Here is a 19,080-nt window from a genome sequence, read left to right on the forward strand (position 1 = left end):
AATGCAAACCACACAGGTCAATACTGTTAAAACTGCATATTCAGAGACAGCTGTAGTTTAGCTCACATAAAAAAAGGCCAATTCAATTGATTGGGAGCAAACCAAATGATTACATATTTTTTCAGCTCTTAATGAGCATCCACACTGAGACTCAAACCCAAACTACAAAACATATCCCTACATTAGAGTCTTATTTTATATCCATCCCTCTAATGGCAAATAAATGATGAAACGTCAGGCCTGGATAAGAATGTGACGAACTGTGAATTTCCCTTCAGACAATGTTCTCTGCCTGCACAAGAGCAAACGTTTGCCCGTAACACTCCCGTTGTGCAGACATGATTTTCTTAAATAGGATGCAGAGTAAATTATAACTCTGGAAACTCTCCATAGCATAACATGACTGTTACGTCCCCACTAAGGTCTAGGGGACCTGGAGACAATAACATACAACCAATAATTAATGAGGGAGTCAGCGTAACAGTTTACAAAAGGTTTATTTTCTTAACCCAGAACCGAACAGACATGTAACTGAAACCTTAGTTGGTGAGGAGGAGGAGGAGTCAAAGGATTGCGCCAAACAAAAGAAACAAGCATAACAAAACCAGGCCTATCTCTACATCTATCCTTTGAAACCAAAACTCAAACAAAAACCCTCACTAACTAAACTACAAAGACTTTGACAAAACAATATACAGGGGTGGCAACAATCCGCTAACCTAGTGTGTCTAAACATTAGTTAGCTACGTGGTGAGAAATGTACAGGGTACCCCAGACTTACCTAACTCCTCCACCTCTCAACACACTTTCAATAAGGTCAGACAATACAAAGAAATTTAGTGGCTAAACACTGCAGGCTCCTTCGTCAGCAACAGGCCCAGAGTGAGAGAGCGAGAAGACTTCCTGGGTGCCTCCTTTATGGTCGGCCCTGGCTGCTGATAGGCCAGCTGAGGGTGAGAGGATCCAATCAGCCATCAGACTCAGGTGCACAGGCAGATACCGATCAGCTGCTGATTAGCTGTGCAGAAGACAGGGAGAAGAGAGAAACACAGGAGGGAAGGAAAACCACACCAGTACAGCCTGCCTGGCACGTAACACCCCCACACATATAAATCCAAACAGTATGTTTGGACCTTACAATGAACATGTTCTATTTACATAGCACGAGATAGTGCATCGGCAAGAACATTATCGGAGCCCTTTTTATGGCTTATGTCAAGGTTGTAGTTCTGGACAATCAATGACCAACGCATAAGGCGTTGATTGTGGTTGTACATCCTTGAAAGAAAAACCAGCGGATTGTGATCAGTGTATACCTTAATAGGTTTTACACTGGAGCCAAGATACACCTCAAAGTGCTGCAAGGCAAACAATAGAGCTAAAGCTTCTTTTTCAATAGTAGAGTACTTCAACTGATGTTTGTTGAACTTTCGGGAGAAGTAGCTCACGGGGTGATCGATAGCCTGTGCATCTTCTTGTAGAAGAACAGCCCCTGTCCCAACTCCACTGGCATCGACCTCGAGCTTGAATGGCTTCGAAAAGTCTGGTGCAGAAAGAACAGGAGTACAACACAGAATACCTTTTAGGCTCTCAAATGACTGTTGACACTCACCGGACCAAACGAAAGGCTTTGAGGGACTGGTCAACGTAGTGAGTGGGTCCGCCACCGATGAGAAGTTTCTGCAGAAACGGCGATAGTACCCTGCCATTCCTAGGAAGCGGCGAAGTTCCCTCCTGGTGGTTGGCACTGGGAGGGAGGCAATTGCCCTGATTTTTGCATCAGCAGGGCACACCTGCCCTCGACCAACCTGCTGACCAAGGTAGAGAACGGTACCTTTTCCAAACTCACATTTGGCAAGGTTAAGCGTTAGGGAAGCGGCCGACAAGCATTTTAAAACTTCTCTTAAGGTAGACATGTGGCTAGACCAGTCATTAGAATAGACAACAATGTCGTCCAGATATGCCTTACAGTTTGGAACATGTCCTAATACAAGATTTACAAGCCTCTGAAAGGTGGCAGGTGCATTACACATACCGAAAGGCATCACAGTATACTGAAGGAAACTGTCAGGTGTCACAAAGGCCGAGATGTCAGAAGCACGCTGTGTTAAAGGAACTTGCCAGTATCCCTTTAACATGTCCAGCTTACTGACAAATTGTGCAGGACCAATTTCATCGATACAGTCATCAATGAGCGGTAATGGGTGTGCATCGGGGACAGTGACAGCATTAACTTTGCGAAAGTCAGTGCAGAATCTGGGACTTCCATCTGACTTTGTGTCTAGCACACAAGGGGAACTCCAGGGACTGGAACTAGGCATTGCAAATTTGTTTTTAAGTAGATACTCAACTTCCCTTTTCATAACCTCTCTCTTAACTGGGTTAACCCTGTACGCACGCTGTTTGATGGGCGAGGGGTTGGTCAAAACCACATCATGAGCTAGGACAGAAGTTTGTGAGGGAGTGTCATTAAAAAGACATGCAAAGTCAAATATCAGTTTCCGTATCTCACTTCCTTGGATATAAGGAAGGTGAGACAAGTAATTGGGCAAATCAGCCAATACCTCAGTATTGCTTAGTCTGGCCCCCTGTGGTGTTGCACTGTGCATCACCAACTCATCCTCATCCTCATTTGAGCTCACTTTTGAAACTGAAGCCATAGGAGAGACTGTTGTCTCCACCTGGTGAGCTTTTGGAGACTCACTTTGGTCTTCCCTGGTGCAGTACTTCTTTAGCATGTTGATATGACACACTCTGGTAGGACGTCTGCGGTCAGGTGTTTGAATGACGTAGTTTGTTTCACCGAGCTTCTTATCTACAACATAAGGACCAGCAAATTTAGTAGACAGAGCAGACCCAGGTACAGGCAATAGAACCAACACCTTGTCACCTGGCTGAAACAAGCGCGCTACCGCCTTTTGGTCGTAGCGTTTTTTCATGTTCCCCTGGGTAGAAGTCAGAGCTTCCCTAGCCAAGGAGCAAGCACGATGTAGACGATCCTTAAGTTTGGCGACATACTCCGGGATACTACAAACTTTTTTCGTTGGCATGATCAAATGCTCTTTAAGAACTCTTAAAGGACCTCTGACCTCATGTCCAAACACTAGCTCAGCAGGACTAAAACCTAGAGACTCCTGAACAGCTTCACGGGCAGCAAATAACACCAAAGGAACACCGTCATCCCAATCTTTATGAGACTCGTGGCAATGTTTTCTTAACATGCTTTTCATAGTCTGGTGAAACCTCTCTAATGCCCCCTGACTTTCAGGATGATATGGGCTGGATGTCACATGCTTGATACCTAAGGTGTCAAGTACCCGGGCAAACACTTTAGACATGAAGTTGGTACCTTGGTCTGTTTGAACTACCTTCGGTAGACCAAACATGGAGAAAAACTTCAGAAGTGCCTTGGTGATGACTGGAGCAGTGATTTTCCGTAGTGGGATGGCTTCTGGGAACCTAGTGGAAGCACACATGACAGTTAAGAGAAACTGGTTTCCAGTTTTAGTTTTAGGCAAGGGTCCCACACAATCCACAATCACCCTTTCAAATGGCTCTCCCATTACTGGAATAGGAATGAGAGGAGCAGGGTGAATCACCTGATTCGGTTTACCAACAACTTGGCACACATGACATGTTCGACAATAAAGAACTACATCAGACTTAAGTCCTGGCCAAAAGAAGTGTTTTAAAACTCTTTCATACGTTTTTGTTACCCCCCATGTGACCCGACCACGGATGATCATGAGCCAAGGACATCACCTGAGAACGATAGGCTGTTGGCACAACAACCTGATAAATTGCCAAGGAGTCCAACTCCTCACAGGCATCACTAATCCAGCGACGCATTAATAGGTCATCTTCCATAATGTATGCCATCTTCTTTGACTTGGCCTCTTCCTGACTGATAACAGAAGAGAGACATTTAGAAAGTGTTTCATCACTTAATTGGGCTGCCATGAATTCTTCCCGAGTGGCAGGCAGTTGTACAAGCTCTGAGCTGTTACTGGGTGATCCAGCACCAGCAGACCGGGCCTCCTCTGGCAGTCGGTCCGACTCAGTCACGTCCTCAAGAAACTGCCCTGTAGCAAGAAAAGAATCAGACAAATCCTCTCCATATTTCTTTGACTGGGCCCTTGTAACAACACAAGCAGGAAAGATTTCGGGAGATACTTCAGCTGATTTCTCAGCGTCTAAACTTAGATCCAGAGAATCAATGACAAATCTGATATAACAGGAAAGAGCCTAAACAGATCTCAATTTGACCCACGACTGTACACAAACACTGGTGAATTCACGGCAAAACTAACCCCCATATTTACAACAAAAAAAACGTTGTTGTCATAGAATGTAATCTTACCATGGAAATGTTTTTGAATCATTCTCCATTTCTCTTTTTGCAGGATGTGATCTCCTCCCTGCAGGACCGCCTCTCTCTGCGCTACATCGAGCACTTTGCCTTGGTGCTGGAGGCCGGTGGTCTTGACCAGAATCAGAGGTTGCATCTGCTGCAGGACAACCAGCCTCTGACACATGTAAGACACACAACACAGGGAAATTAGAGTAAAATATGTGTGAATCAAATCAAATCTGTGATTGTCAAATGAACCTTTTGAAAGCAGTAACCACAAACCGATGCTATTATAAATACAAAAATATATATGTTTATAAAAATGTTGTAAGGGCTCAATTCTGCGTGTGGTATGGCTCTACTGATTGGTCGGATTAACAAGCGGTCATATTGTCATGAGTTTGCCTGCTGAAAGTGTGATTCTGGATGCAAATCACATTTCATGTTGTATCGTTTGTTGTAGCTCATTCGTTTTTTGTAGTTATATTTTAATATTAATAAATGCAGGCTGCCCTGTTCACCTATACTCATTCATATTCCTTCAGGTGGTGCATAGAACATACTTCCAAGGGATGAAGTGTCTGTTCCGCATCTGCTTCTTCCCCAAGGACCCTGCAGACCTCCTGAGAAGAGATCCCACTGCATTTGAGTACCTCTATATACAGGTAAATCACTGGATTAAGTGTGGATTTTAAAGGTTGTCATTCAATCTTATGACACTGTGTGAGAGCTGTCTTTTTGAAGCGCAACGGCTCTGCCTGATTTTACAGATACAAAATGTAGGGCAATAGACACAATGCCCTTTTGTAAAGCTATACAAGAAATGCTTTCACAATATCTTAAAAATCCTACAATCTTTGAACTCATGAGCTTTACCAGTCATTACAAAATAATGCTTTGAATTAGATAACTGTTCCATTTTGCGATCAACTGTGTACAAAACAGCATTTCAACCTGCCCTAACAGAGTCGAAATGACGTCATCAAGGAGCGCTTCGGCATGGACTGGAAATCTGACATCACGTTACGATTGGCTGCCCTCCATATCTACATCACTGTGTCCTCCGCGCGGCCCAATCAGAAGATCTCTCTCAAGCATGTCGAGTAAGTCCACAAAATCAATTAGGCATCAAATTAATTTATGAGGAATCACAGACAAAAAGGTGATATATAGCATTTATATCATTATGTGAACCATATATTGTCCACAATGAAGTTTGTTCATTCAATAATGTCTCAATGATGAATAATTAATCCCAATAGAGAAAAAAAAACTCAAATAGCTCAAGGATTGTTTTCCCCGGGTCGTTGTGAGAGCAATAAATCCATTGCTTTGTGAAATTACAAATCTCCATCTATTTGCTCATTTATTCTTCAAAACCTCAACCTGGCTGGTAATTAGTTCCTGCCATCACAGCAACTGAAGCAGAACAGATCCACTGTGTCTATAATATATTGAAGGTGGCTATGTCAAGCAAGGAGCCGAAGAGGATGTAAGCTTGGCTCACTGTGTCTTCCCACGGGACGATTAAACCCTTTGTCTCCTGAGTTGCGACATGTTCCCCGGACTATGACTAACTACTCCGGTGTTGTTTTTCTCTTGTGAGTATACTCATCCCTCTTTCCCTTTGCTCATGACAGGAAAGAGTGGGGACTAGAGCCTTTCCTGCCCCTTACTTTGCTTCCAACGGTCAAAGAGAAAAATGTGTGCAAGAGCCTGTCTCAGTTGCTAAAGACCTATCAACATCCTCCACCATCAGGCAACAAGGTTTGTTCATAACAAGTTCCATATTTGAAATATTTAGGCAATGTTTTTGTGGAGTCTTTACTGCCTTTGGTCATAATGCCTTTTTACAAGCATTGCACATTTGTACCCTTTAAATACCATTAAGATTTTAATGAAAACGATTTGTAATGTATTTAATTGCATGCTTGATAAGTAGTAATGTTTATTAGGGTAGCAAGGCACTCATCGTTATAGAGGAAACTGTTGCATAAGACTTTTGATCCACATGTGTGGCTCAACAGTGCCCCCAGGAGGACTTTGGAAGAGCTGGAGGATCATTTATATTTCAAAGATGAGCATTTCTTGTTTATCATTCTGTTGACAGGTCCCTCCTCTCCAAGGAAAGCTGCAGTACATCCGTGTGCTCAACGACCTCCCGCCTTTTGGTGGAATACTGTTCAACACTGTTGGACTGGTAATACATGCCTTTGTGCACAGGAATACACATGTATCTCTTCTACTAAATTCTCTGCATCACTAATTATCCTTGTGCCTTTGAAACTGTACATGTTGTTCAACAAAGAGCTTGTTTAATAAATGCACTTGTGTAACACTTTAGGAATTGTCCTAACATTACATGTATAAAGCATTATGTGATATTTCCAATATACTGCAATAAATAAAGGCAATTAATAGTAAACCCCTTGTATTCTTCTACAGGATGAGAAACAATCAGCAACATCACTACTGGTGGGTCCTCGACATGGCATTAGTCATGTTATTGACCTGAAAAACAACCTAACGACAGTTCTGACTGAGTTTAGTAGGGTTGCCAAGGTCCAGCTCTACCGAGAGAACCAGGGAGTGGCTCGTGTGGAGGTGACAATCCATGAGGCCAAGGTATTACAACACAGTCTCTAAATATTCACACTCCATTACATCTGACAATGACAAGACACAACACTTTGTAGCATTGAAAATGTGTAATTGGCTTACCTTAAAATGCTAAAATGATTGCTAAAAAGAGTTGAATACATTCAATTTGTATCAAGTTATTACAAAATGAACAGGCAATGCTCATTGCCTGTTCCCTAAATAGTCTCCTAATTCCCCTCCCTACCACCCCCTGCAGCCCCTGGTCCTACTCATGGAATGGCCTGAAGCCAGTAACTTTGCATGCCTGATCTCTGGCTACTTCAAGCTGTTTGTAGACCCTAAACGGACCATCTACTTCAGGACTCCTGGTCAGTCTCAGCTGACCAAAGCAGGTATGTCTGAAAGCTTTTTTGACTAGTAGGGGGTCATTTTGATCACAGACTCTGATTGGGCAATATTCATCGCATGTGAAAGAATTTACAAAAAAAATACATGAAAATGTTTTAATGAAACAATCATCACCCATTTAGAGTTGTATACGTGACTATCTGTCAGCCTCATACTGCATGTATGGCAATATTTGGTATCTTAATTTTATGTTCAGTCTACATGGACATTGAACTGCTTTGTCACTGGCTGAGATCATTAGTAACCAGGTTATCCTGGAACTACCATCCCATGGTGCCCTCTGATGCCTCTCATCTCATCTCAGTCTTGATTCATTGGAATGGGAAACTTCATATAATTGTTTCCCAAGTTATAAACACATTATACATTTTATGTTATTTCGTTTTTTTAACTGCATTCTTACATTTTTCAAGGATATTTTTTTCTCATCGTACAATCAGAGTTGTGCAACAAAGTGCAACTATAATCCCATTGTGCTAGTATACCATTTCTTTTTTAGTAGTGTCAACATAAACATATCTTCTGCCATCTGCTGTCTCAACGTGTAGTACACATAAGGAAGGATCATCATACCATCACATTCCACCAGAACCCTCCAACCTCAAAAAACGTCAACTTTCAACATCCATCTCTGCGATATCACCATGTGACCACCAGCTGTCGCATCTGCTTTCCCATCTGGATCTTCTCTATCCCCACTACTTTTTAACACCTCAAACTTTCCACTGCTCTGACAATTCTATCCTCAGATTACAGAAGCTCCCACCATGCTCACCCACGTTCTGTGGCTACCAGCCTGCCAAGTGGAGGGCGGCGAGGGGATGAGAGGGAAAGCTCACACAGGGAGCCTGGGTCTTCAAGGGCCCTACTTCCGGCCGAGCCTCAGCATCTAGGCCTGTGTCACGTCCACCTTCGAGAACATCAACAATTTCAAGAGCTCCAAATACACGCCGAAGCTGAACTGGACATAAATGAAAACTTTATTTCCCATGAGCCCCCTGGGCGGCCTCGCACCAAGTCAGACCCAACCCTGCAGAGTACAGAGGAAATATCAGGGGTTTTAGAGAGCCCAGTAGGGGAGAATGCAGGATTCAGAATACGATCCCTAACAATGAGTCAATCCCAGAAAGCCTCACGATACTTCTGTGACTCCTGCAAAGCCAGGCATAAGGCAGAGGGTCTGTCGCCAGCAGTGAACAGCAGCGGGAGCTCGGGGAAACACTGCTCCAGTGCGTGTGCCTCCAGAGATGGAGGTGCTGTTGACCTTATCCACTTACCACCTCCAGGGAATGAAGAGGAGGATGAGGCTGAATGCATTGGAGAGAAACTTCAACAACCACCACCTGCTATTGCTGCCCCACCACCTGGCTTCAGGGACAACAGTTCAGATGAGGATGACCAAAAGAGAGGGAGGAGGGCTCGAGCCAGTGCCGGCCCAGGGGTCGCCTCTGGAAAGCCCGCACAAACCAAGGAAGATGTGCCTGTGACATTAATTGATAATGTGGCCACAAGAACAGTCCGAGATCATGCCCAGGAGCTTGATGATGCTCTAGTGTCCACCTTACAGGCCCTAGAGGCTTTGGCAGCCTCTGAGGACTTCCCCCATCATCCTCAACAGCCCACACAGACTGCAGGTCAACAGCCTCAGTCATGCCTTGTTTTTTTATTATATTATGGAGAAATATTGCAGTACTTCATCTTTTATTATCTTGTGAAATGGCAGGAACATACTGTAGTCTGGTTACAATGCAATACAAGTAGTACAACTAGAAGAGGTAAAAGGTTCAAGACAACTTCCTACTGTACAGGATATTACATTTGACCAAACTAAAATAATATTAAAATGATGATGAAAATATTACAACAATATATGAGTGTTACAGAATTGTGAGCGTCTTAAAGACATTGCAAGTCCATGTTTGCAAAAACTAACCCCTTTTGTCAATCCAAAAAATGATTATTCATTCTGCCAATTTGCTAGTCTTATTACTCAAGCACCCACACACATATGCATGAAAGAACTGCAGTTCTTTTAGGTTGGGTGAGGCAAGCCCACTGGTGCATAGTTCAGTCTGGAAGGGCATAATAAAGCTGACCCTGAATGATTCATTTTCAGAATGAGTTTTGGTCTCTTGTGATTAGGATGAATCCATTCAACTGCACATTTCTGGTTTGATAACTAATTGACTACAGTGAAATAATATTAAAGCATATTACTATTTTTGAGTTATTATTAGTCATTTGTTGTTTCTTGATTATCCTAACTTTATACTGTGATGCCTTCCTCTACAGGGCTGATTGTCTTAGCTGCCATCACACCTGAGTCATCATTGGACTCGGGACATGAGACCAACTCATCTGAATTGACAGATGTTTCTGAGATGATGACGGCTATGAAGCAGAACCAGAACCAGGCCTACCTGCTCGCTCACCATATCAACAAAGAACGTATCCTCTGCCGCCGTGACTTTCCCCTGGCTATCCCTGGCTGCACTGCAAAGACCATAGGAACTGGGGCCTTCTCTGTGGGTCAGATCCGTGCTGGCTGTCCACCCAAGCAAGTAATCCTCAGCAAGACAGTTCCCTTTAAAGTCAGTACCAGTAAAGACTCTGCCGCACTCAATGTAATGACAGAGCAGGGAGGCAACCAAGAGACTCAGACTGAACAGAAAGCAGAAAAGAAAGAAAGCTCTGAGTCCACCAAAGCAAACACCCCTGATTGCTCTTCTAAGTCGCCTGAAGAACTTAAAGTCTCAAGTTCTTCCCTGACAGCTCAAGTCAGTAAAGATCAGAAGTTATCAAATTCTTCTGGGGAGGCACTGAGCCAAAAGCTTTCTGAGGGTATAAGGGTGAAGACGACAGCATCTCTTAGTACAGACCCTAGAAACAAAGCCTTACCTACCCTCCTACCCGTGGACAGAACTGCCTCTGTAAAGATTTCTCCCACTAATATGTGCCAAGATGCCAAGACTGCCTCTATTGAGACCATGAAGCCTTCAAGCTCTACAGAACTTTTGACAGTTGACGACCTTTTCTGCACATGCCCAATGCAACAAGAGCCTGGGCCTCAACTAAGACTAAAAGACCCACAGGTTCAGAAGATTGTGGTGTTTCAATCCTCCTCCCCCACAGATGATGAGCGTCTTCGGGCCAAAGGCCTTCAGCTTGCTAACAGCAAAGAAAATTCAGTGAGAGTAGGAACAGATGCTAGTTTGGCAAAACCAAGTCCTCAAATTCAAACCAAGTACTCCCCTCGTTTGCCTGTTAAGACAGAGAAAAAAGAGGTGATTGAAAGTAAGACTGAGGGTGCCCAGGGCAAATCCCACCCTGAGTCACAGAAATGCCCCATCAAATCCTTACCTATTTTAGATGATCTAACAACACCTAGCCCATTTGTGGATAAGGTCTCTACTCTCCCAGCCAGAGAGTCAAAGAAGCATAGCAGTGGTAAGGGAAAGTCCCAACGCAGTGCCCCTTTCTTGAGCTTCAAGAACCTTCTTTCAGCTACGTTCCCAGCAAGAATGCGGCGAGAAACAGATGAGCGAAGGGCTCAGTTGCAGAAAGTCCGCCAGTATGAGCTAGAGTTCTTAGAAGAGCTGCTGAAACCCAAGTCATCCCAGGGAGAGTTTTTTCCCCAGGGATCCTCGCCTGTGCCCTCAGGCACTCCTTGTGCCTGCCAGCTCCGCACCAGCCCTGTCCTAAAAGCACCAGGAATCTCCAGGGAGCAGCGACGCAGCTGTGACTGTAAGAGAATGTGTAGGGGCATGCGACTACCTGATACACCAGTTGGATCCACGACTGAGACGCAACACAGAGGCAGAGAAAGACCTATTTCGAGAACCCCTCCGGCCGTCTCCAAAGTACCTCATACCCAAGGTGCTCCAAGGAGACCTCAGACCTTAGAGATAAAGACCACACGAATACGCTCTACCAGCCTTGAGTCAAGAGAGCCAAGAGGAGAGCAGGGTTCCTGCTTGCCCACTTGTACATCTCAAACAGATTGCATAGGAGCTCCACAATATAAGAAGCTCCAGAGGCGATATAGCATTGGAGAGCTGGATAACAGCACTAACACACCTGTGTATGCTGAGGTGAGGCCAAAAGCCAAGAGTCTAGAGAAGGAGATGGAAAGAGTGAGAGCCACAGGACTCAGGCTCCCTACCCCAGTAGAGCCAGTCCACACTCAGTCTCACCAGTCAGAGGGGAAGGGGACAAAGGGTGTGTTTTTCATTCAGGGCGAAGAGCTACTGCGTGAAAGTAAAGAAGGGACTAGCGAGGTGCTGCTGACCATGCCCAGTGAAGACAGTGATGACAAGGATAAATGCTGCTCATTTTGTTTCTGCTACAGAAAGTGTGAAGCAGCAGATGAAAGCAGTGAGAAGGATGAGCTCTCATACTCCATACCCCTTCAGGTCCTTCCCGGCATGGAGCTGGACTCTCGTACCTTTCCTGTAGTAAGCAAAACGCTCCAAGTTCTTAATGCAGAGGACTGCAGTGCGGAAGAAGAAGAGGTGGAGGAGGAGGAGGAAGAAGAGGAAGAGCTACATAACCAAGAGATTGACCTGAGAGCCTGTGTTACACTGGAAGGGAGCCTGGCACGGGTACAGGCTCTACAAGGGGAGAGTTTCAGCTTGCCTGATGGTTTCCTTAATGCCCAGTTGGATGCTAATGAATTGCTTGCTATTCTGCGTCAGTGTGGTAACAGCCCACAAGCTGAGGGAGAGGCTCGTCTTCAGCCCTCACAGATTGCAGAGTACAAACAGGAGCTGGCCGTGCGCTTCAAAGAGTTCAGAGCATCTTGTCGACGAGTGGCGAGTGTTGAAAAAAGTCCAACACGTATGCTTGCTGTTGTCACCACCAGCTTTCAAGTGTTATGTGAACTTACTCAGACCTTCATCAAATTGGTCAGAGGAGTTCGTTCAGAAACCCAAAGGCTACAGCTGTTAAGAAAAGTTGAGGAAGTAGCTATCAACTACACTTTACTTTTGCGTGCAGCAGAAGAATCAATGGGACACTCAAGCAGCTTGCCAACAAAGACAGTGAGCACTCCAGTTTCCTCCAACACCAATAACATGAGCTCACTCGCTCGACCCATCAAAACTCTACCTGCCCAGTAGGAATACACCTGGCAGGGATGTCATCAAAACAGTCCAGAATGTGGGTGGCTACTCTATCCAAATTCATTATTTGTTTATTGTTTACATTTTTTACAAGACATGCAATGACTCATCCTCAGTAAAAAATTGCAATGCAGCTGTTCCATCCCATGTTTACAGGCCCTGAGGTAGCCTCATGGATCTTTTTTTGAGATATAAAAAAACACAAAAACTAATGCACAACGGAATAAGAACCCTATAACAGACTGGGTGATACAGGGCTAATCACCTCATATCAATATTCACAAAAAAAGATATGTCATTATAGTATAATATTTTATATGTAATGTATATTTGAGTTGTGTCTTCTTAGCAAATAATATAAAGTTTTGTGAAGAAAAAAGTGAAGAATATATTTGCAATGTATTGAATTAAGAGAACTATACAAATTATATTCAATCATCAAAAAAATATATGTATCCTCTGGACAGAAAATACTTCAGAGATCTCGTCAAGTAGCGACTTCTGTTAATGTCATAGTCCAAAGCGTTGGTTGGTTAGATGGTGATGTGTTTGTTTGTTAAATTCTCTAACTGTTGTAATGCAAAATGGAGATCTCTGTTGGCTATGTTGACAATGTCTGGCGTAGTGATACAAGAGTCCAAATGTAAGTGACAGTGCTGGAAAATGCAAAAAGCTGAAAGACAAGTATGACATTTAAAACTACATTGACTGGCAGAGGCCCATTCTCTCACTATGACAGTGCAGGTATCAAACACACCTGCTCAGGGCAGACAATGTAGCAGAGACCCGAGTCACAGTCTTATCCACCATACAGAAATGAGTGCTGTTACCTCACTCTGCTTTAGAGAAGGAATACCCACACTGTATTTAATAACGCACAGTGTATTTTACACCATCACTGATCCATAGCTCACTTGCATTTCACTTGTCCTGAATCACAGATTAATCTACAACCATCCACTTGCAAGTGAGTAAGCTTATCACTAGAATTTTGCACAACCTCTGAAATTAGCTATGAGTGAAAATGTATCTTTTAATGTTGGATTAAGTGTTTTTTATTCACTCTGCTGCAGAAAATCTCAGTCAGTTTTACATAATTCACCTCACCTCAAAGCTTGTTTGAAAAAATCCTTTGTTTTTATTCAGGTTTTCAGATACAGTATAAACAAATTTGCTTTCTATGTGCTGTTATACATTGTGCAATCTAGCAAATATATAAGAAACACACAAAGTAGTTTTCTATGTATTTTAATAAAACTAACACATCTGTTTGAAATCTTCTTTGTGTCTCATCCTCTTGTTATTCCTGGAAATTAACCAGAGAGGCTTTATAGTTGTACTGGCATACCTTGTATTCTGGACTTACTGTTCAAAGAAAGTGCTGAGAAACCACATTTATAGTGACAACTGACCTGCCACAATACCAAAAATAAAAAAAGCGATTTAGTTTATTGCATAGATGTACTGGTCGGTCCTCTGGGATGTAACTTGGATCTCCAATGAACCTCAAACTAAATGTCAAAGGTTTAAAGAAAATATAGTTTAAGATGTAAACATTCAGCCTTAGTCAATTGGTGGTAGGAAACAAATGTTACTCACAATGCATACTTTCAAATGTTCATTATTTGAGAAACTCTAAAAATCAATGGGATTTGGGGGTCGTTTCAATGCAAAAATATATACTTTTTGCATAGTTCTGCTGTAAATGTGAGGCACTTACATATTTTTGTTGGTGTTAATAATATTTTTGTATTATTATATAATAGGTCTGTGTGTGACAATGTGCTTATTCAACAATTGAGCAAAAATTCCCCTCCCCCATATGATACTTTTCATTTCACACTGAGAGTTTGAACTTCAATAATTACCAGAAGTCAGTATATCATCATTGTTGTACTTCTTTTCTTGGTTTCAGAACACATTAGTGTGTACAAGCACCCTCTTTTAACGGTTTGTCCTTCACTGTTAATGTTGCATTTTTCATAACCATATGCAGTGTTTTTCTCTTTCACTGAACTGCATGTTTTCCTTCACGTATTAAGACTTTCAGGGGCAGATACTTTGGCCATTGAAGGTGATAAAACTGTTTGTACAGAAAATGTTCAAGTTCTTAAGTGGAGAAACCGGCAAAAGGGAATGCCGTGGCGGCAATATGTTAATGTTTTGCAAATGATATTCATGGTAATGTATCGTTCTACACTGTAAATGTAAATAGTAGGCTAACATATTTGGAGGGAATAAGAAATACTTTTAAAACCTTAAAGGAGGGGTAGGTAAATTTGAGAAACGGGCTCGAGATCGCTAGAATTTGAAAATACACAACCGGAGAAAATCTGCCACTTCCTTATAGAGCCCCTCCTCCAACACACACGAACGCGCACATGACCAATGAGGGCACAGATAAGTGTGTGCCCCGATTGAGGCTGACAAGCAGGTAGGCCATCCAATCCGTTTAGCCGGGCCGGCTAAACGGATTGGTTGTACTTTTTACAGTATTACGGCTTCCACAGATGACATTTTTTCATGGATTTTTTGTCAAAGCACTTCAGATATTCATTGCTATCGGGATGTTAAGAGCATTCCATGGAATATAACAAAAAGTGTATCTCAAGCCGGTTTCTCAAACTTACCTACTGCTCCTTTAACTGTTACATTAAGATTCATCCAAATTCTTCACTATTTTGTAAAAAGGAAAAGATAAGTAATAGTAATAGGTTATTTATTTATAGTAGTAATGTAACATAGAGACTAATAGCAAAACATATATTTTAATGAGTATATTACAAGTATAAAGCATGGGACATGTTTATTTTTTTAAACAAAATTATTGGACAATGTTCTCTCATCAACACTTAAATATTTTAATATTCTGAGAAACAGTTTGTGTGGTTTTCATTGTTCAGTTGCTTTGCCAAACTGTGTGGATTGTGTCTGTGTTTCATTCACACAATGAGCCCGCCCTGGCTTAATCCATTGGTTTTTTTATGTGTGCCTTTTCATTCCTGTCTTTATTTACTGTCAATATTCTTGTCATCACTGTGGTCTTCTGTCTGTGTATAAAGTTAACTCCTGTTTTACAAGCAATAAAGTATATTATATAAACTCTTTCGGAGGATTTGGAAATGACATTGCATGCCGGTAACGTGCTGTAGTTAGAATGAATCCAAACCAATATGAAATATGAACATTGTATTGTACTTACCACCTCTGCATGTTGGTGAAGCATGCTTGTCCAACAGTTTGCTATGTTCTCTTTGAGGTCCTAAGGGGGTTATCAGGCACATTATAAGGGTCTCTGCAAAAATGAAAACGTTGTATTAGCTTTGATATTAACACATGGGAAATGTGCAGTTGTGTTACCATTGAAGTAGAGTATGAATCATTGTACAAATCATATCTAAAAACCAAAGAACTACGATAGAGCTTATATGGACAGTGTCTCTGTGTAGCCTGTACTGCATGCCAGAAAAGGTGGTGAATATCTTACAATACAGATTTGCAGCAGTGCCACAATTAATATTTAGGCCTGGAGGACACATGTCCACCTTGTCAGCAATATTCATGTTTTTATTAAACTATTCAAAAAAATACCGGTAGCATATTTATCTGAAGCAAAAGCATGTGCAGCTCAAACTGTCCATTTGTAAAACGTTGTATCAGCTTTAATTAACATTGGTATTTTTTGTTGCATTTATTGATATAAATAAGCCCACAGTAGTCACTTTGTATAGATGTACCTTGCTTGACAGGTGGTCCATTATACTAACAAGGTAGACAATCACAAGACCACACCATGCCATACTGTTTTATACATTTGTTTCAAGTGTACAAAATGTGTCTAGTATCTATGTCATAATGCACTGTGCTTAAAGGTGGGGTATGTAAGTTTGAGAAACCGGCTCGAGATACACTTTTTGTTATATTCCATGGAATGCTCTTAACATCCCGATAGCAATGAATATCTGAAGTGCTTTGACAAAAAATCCATAAAAAAATGTCATCTGTGGAAGCCGTAGTACTGTAAAAAGTACAACCAATCCGTTTAGCCGGGCCGGCTAAACGGATTGGATTGCCGCCCTGTCTGTCAGCCTTCCATCTCGTGCACGCACAAATGTATCTCGTGCCCTCATTGGGCGTGCATTGCAGCAGTACTTCAATGACTCGCCAGGCGGCCACTTTCACCAGTCTGCACTGCAGACGTCATGTGCGCGTTCATGTGTGTTGGAGGAGGTGCTCTGCTCTGTAAGGAAGTCTGAAGGAAGGGGCGGATTCTTTTCGGCTGTGTATTTTCAAATGTTAGTGCACTCGAGCCGGTTTCTGAACCACCTTTAAGTAACTTTGTACAAAATAACAGCAACACCAGATAAAATATATAGCTGCTGCATAAATACTGTGAGTGTGTTGTATACCCGGACCAATATTGATGAACAGTTATTAATATGCGTCTGGTTTAAAATACATGTAGCCTATAGTCCAAATCAGGTGTTTGCAAAATAATAGAATCAAAAACTATGATTTGTGTTTGTATTACAATGGAACCCCATTTCGTGTTACATTGGGAAGAAATAACCTACAACATGTTTAAACAATGCAGCTATATTCAAGAGGTACTCACACTAATGTCTAACAGACCTGCATCTGACAGGAGCAGCAATCATCTTTGACAATATGCGTTTCTTACGGTAACCATAGCAGTGATATTATTGTTTGATTTTCCACACGTTCCAGAAATTGACGAAACTGATGTTTGTTTTTAAATAGTTATTAACCTGTAAGGACACAGACAGTTGGTCTGCTGGCATAACCTGTTGTGGTTTTGATGAACTAACCCAGAAACTGTATTGGCTTGAACGGGCTTTCACGAAACATCTTCAAGTGGACTACTGAGTTACCGCAGCGAAGACGACCTTTGTCTGTGGTAAGTGCCCTTAACCACTTAGCACGTAATGTTGATAGCATAGTTGTGTACGTTAACTTAGCATAGTCACATATCAGTGTAAGTTTAACTTCCAACCTCTCAGCGGCGCCGGATTCATTCCAGAAGTGGGGGGGGGGGGCAAAAAGTGCGTGTGTATGTGACATAGCCTACTTGCCAACCCTCACGATTTTCGCGGGAGACTCCCGTTTTCCTCCCGGGGTCATATTTATCCCGCATTTCTCCCGATTTCTGACTAAATCTGATTTGTTTCATTCTAACATAACGCACCAAATGTTACTGTTTCCACTCGGACTTCAATACAGCTACACCATTGTTTGGTTTCCATGGTAACGTGTCATTTTAGTAGCGCGAGCAAATGAAAGTCTGAGAGGGTCTTCAGGAGGAAGATAGTCAGAGAAAACAGAACAAGAATGGACAACTCGACCCTCTGCTCACTCCTTTCCTGTACATTAAACTATACAGGTCCAGCCCACATATGACAGCGCAGTTGCTCATTCCATCTCTTCTTTTTTCCTGCTACGCTCTTGTTTGACAAGCTGAATGTTGACTGGTGTTTGACTGAAGTAAGCTCTGTGAAAAGTTCCAGTTATTAACTCGGTATTTACAAAGCTGTCATCTCCACATTTGGAGAAAGTTACAAGCCGTTTGACAGCATCACATCTGCATATTTCACAGAAGGCTCGTTTAGTGGTTTTGCAAATAATTAACCACTCTCTGTTTTTGTACCATTCTGCATTGAAGTACCTTCTCTTTGCCCAAATAAGCTTTTATTGTCCCGTCACAATGTCCCGACAACAAACCTCCATGCAGTCGGAACCAGCCTGTTTCGGTTCAACGATGCCGGCGGCGGCGGTTTTGACAGCCTCTGCGGCCGCAGAGCTGCTGCTGGTTCATCTGGCTGCGCTGGTTCTATGGTTGAAGGACCAGGCTCCGGAGTTGTGGATGTCAGGGATGTGACATTCAAGTTGTTGAATTTCAGCTTAGTTTGACTGTATTTTGTTTTCTTATGCGCCGGTTCTTCTGACATGTTTGCAAGTTTATCTATCTAGGTTAACGGCTGACACACACTGAACAACGTAACACATAACGTAAACAACGTAACAAATAAACACATCTAAGCTTTGTTATTGGTTGTAATGTACATGGATACATTTGAATGGTGTGACAATGTCCTATTTGATTGGATTAAAATGTACATATTCTTCCTGTTATGTCTGCCTGCTGTATTTTACCTAATGCAAAGTGACCTGCTCCATCGAAATCAGTCATATTGATCCGAAGACACATTTTGAGTTGTATACACTGTTGGAAAGAGGAGATTCCTAGCTTTCTAATGATATCAGGGTTGTTTTTGTACTATATTAAGCAAAATATGTCACATTATATAATGACTGTCACCGAGTCATCATTTTGAGAAAAAGGCCTTAAAGTTTCCTCTTCTCTGGATCGATCTGATTGATTATTAGCGGAGCAAATGATCAAAGTAGTACGGAGGGAAGATATTTTCGTTTGGATTACTGGTCTGGGGGGAGCTCGCGAGTGTGTGCGTGTATACCACGTGTGTGTGTTTGTGTATTTTTGCGTTTGTTTCCCGGGGAAAACTTTCAGGAGAAACACCGGCTGTTGTTATGCTCGCTGTGACGTCAAATTACTCCGTTCTC

General features: G+C 42.3%; 1 protein-coding gene across 7 annotated transcripts in view; it reads left to right on the forward strand.

Moving 5' to 3' along the window:
- Positions 1-13,760, forward strand: part of frmpd3 (FERM and PDZ domain containing 3) — a 108,389-nt gene extending 94,629 nt beyond the window's left edge. For 6 of the 7 annotated variants that reach the window (XM_034232618.1, XM_034232619.1, XM_034232620.1 and 3 more), the window contains 9 exons: positions 4,404-4,535; positions 4,897-5,016; positions 5,318-5,454; positions 5,992-6,118; positions 6,462-6,551; positions 6,797-6,976; positions 7,209-7,344; positions 8,110-8,994; positions 9,653-13,760. In XM_034232618.1, coding sequence (XP_034088509.1) covers positions 4,404-4,535; positions 4,897-5,016; positions 5,318-5,454; positions 5,992-6,118; positions 6,462-6,551; positions 6,797-6,976; positions 7,209-7,344; positions 8,110-8,994; positions 9,653-12,477 — 4,632 coding nt within the window. In that variant the 3' untranslated portion in view covers positions 12,478-13,760. The remainder of the gene's footprint in view (positions 1-4,403; positions 4,536-4,896; positions 5,017-5,317; positions 5,455-5,991; positions 6,119-6,461; positions 6,552-6,796; positions 6,977-7,208; positions 7,345-8,109; positions 8,995-9,652) is intronic. The other variant, XM_034232624.1, reaches the window with a different exon arrangement.
- Positions 13,761-19,080: the final 5,320 nt, after the last annotated feature.

Source organism: Gymnodraco acuticeps, unplaced genomic scaffold (genome assembly GCF_902827175.1).
Source record: "Gymnodraco acuticeps unplaced genomic scaffold, fGymAcu1.1, whole genome shotgun sequence".
Lineage (NCBI taxonomy): Eukaryota > Metazoa > Chordata > Actinopteri > Perciformes > Bathydraconidae > Gymnodraco > Gymnodraco acuticeps.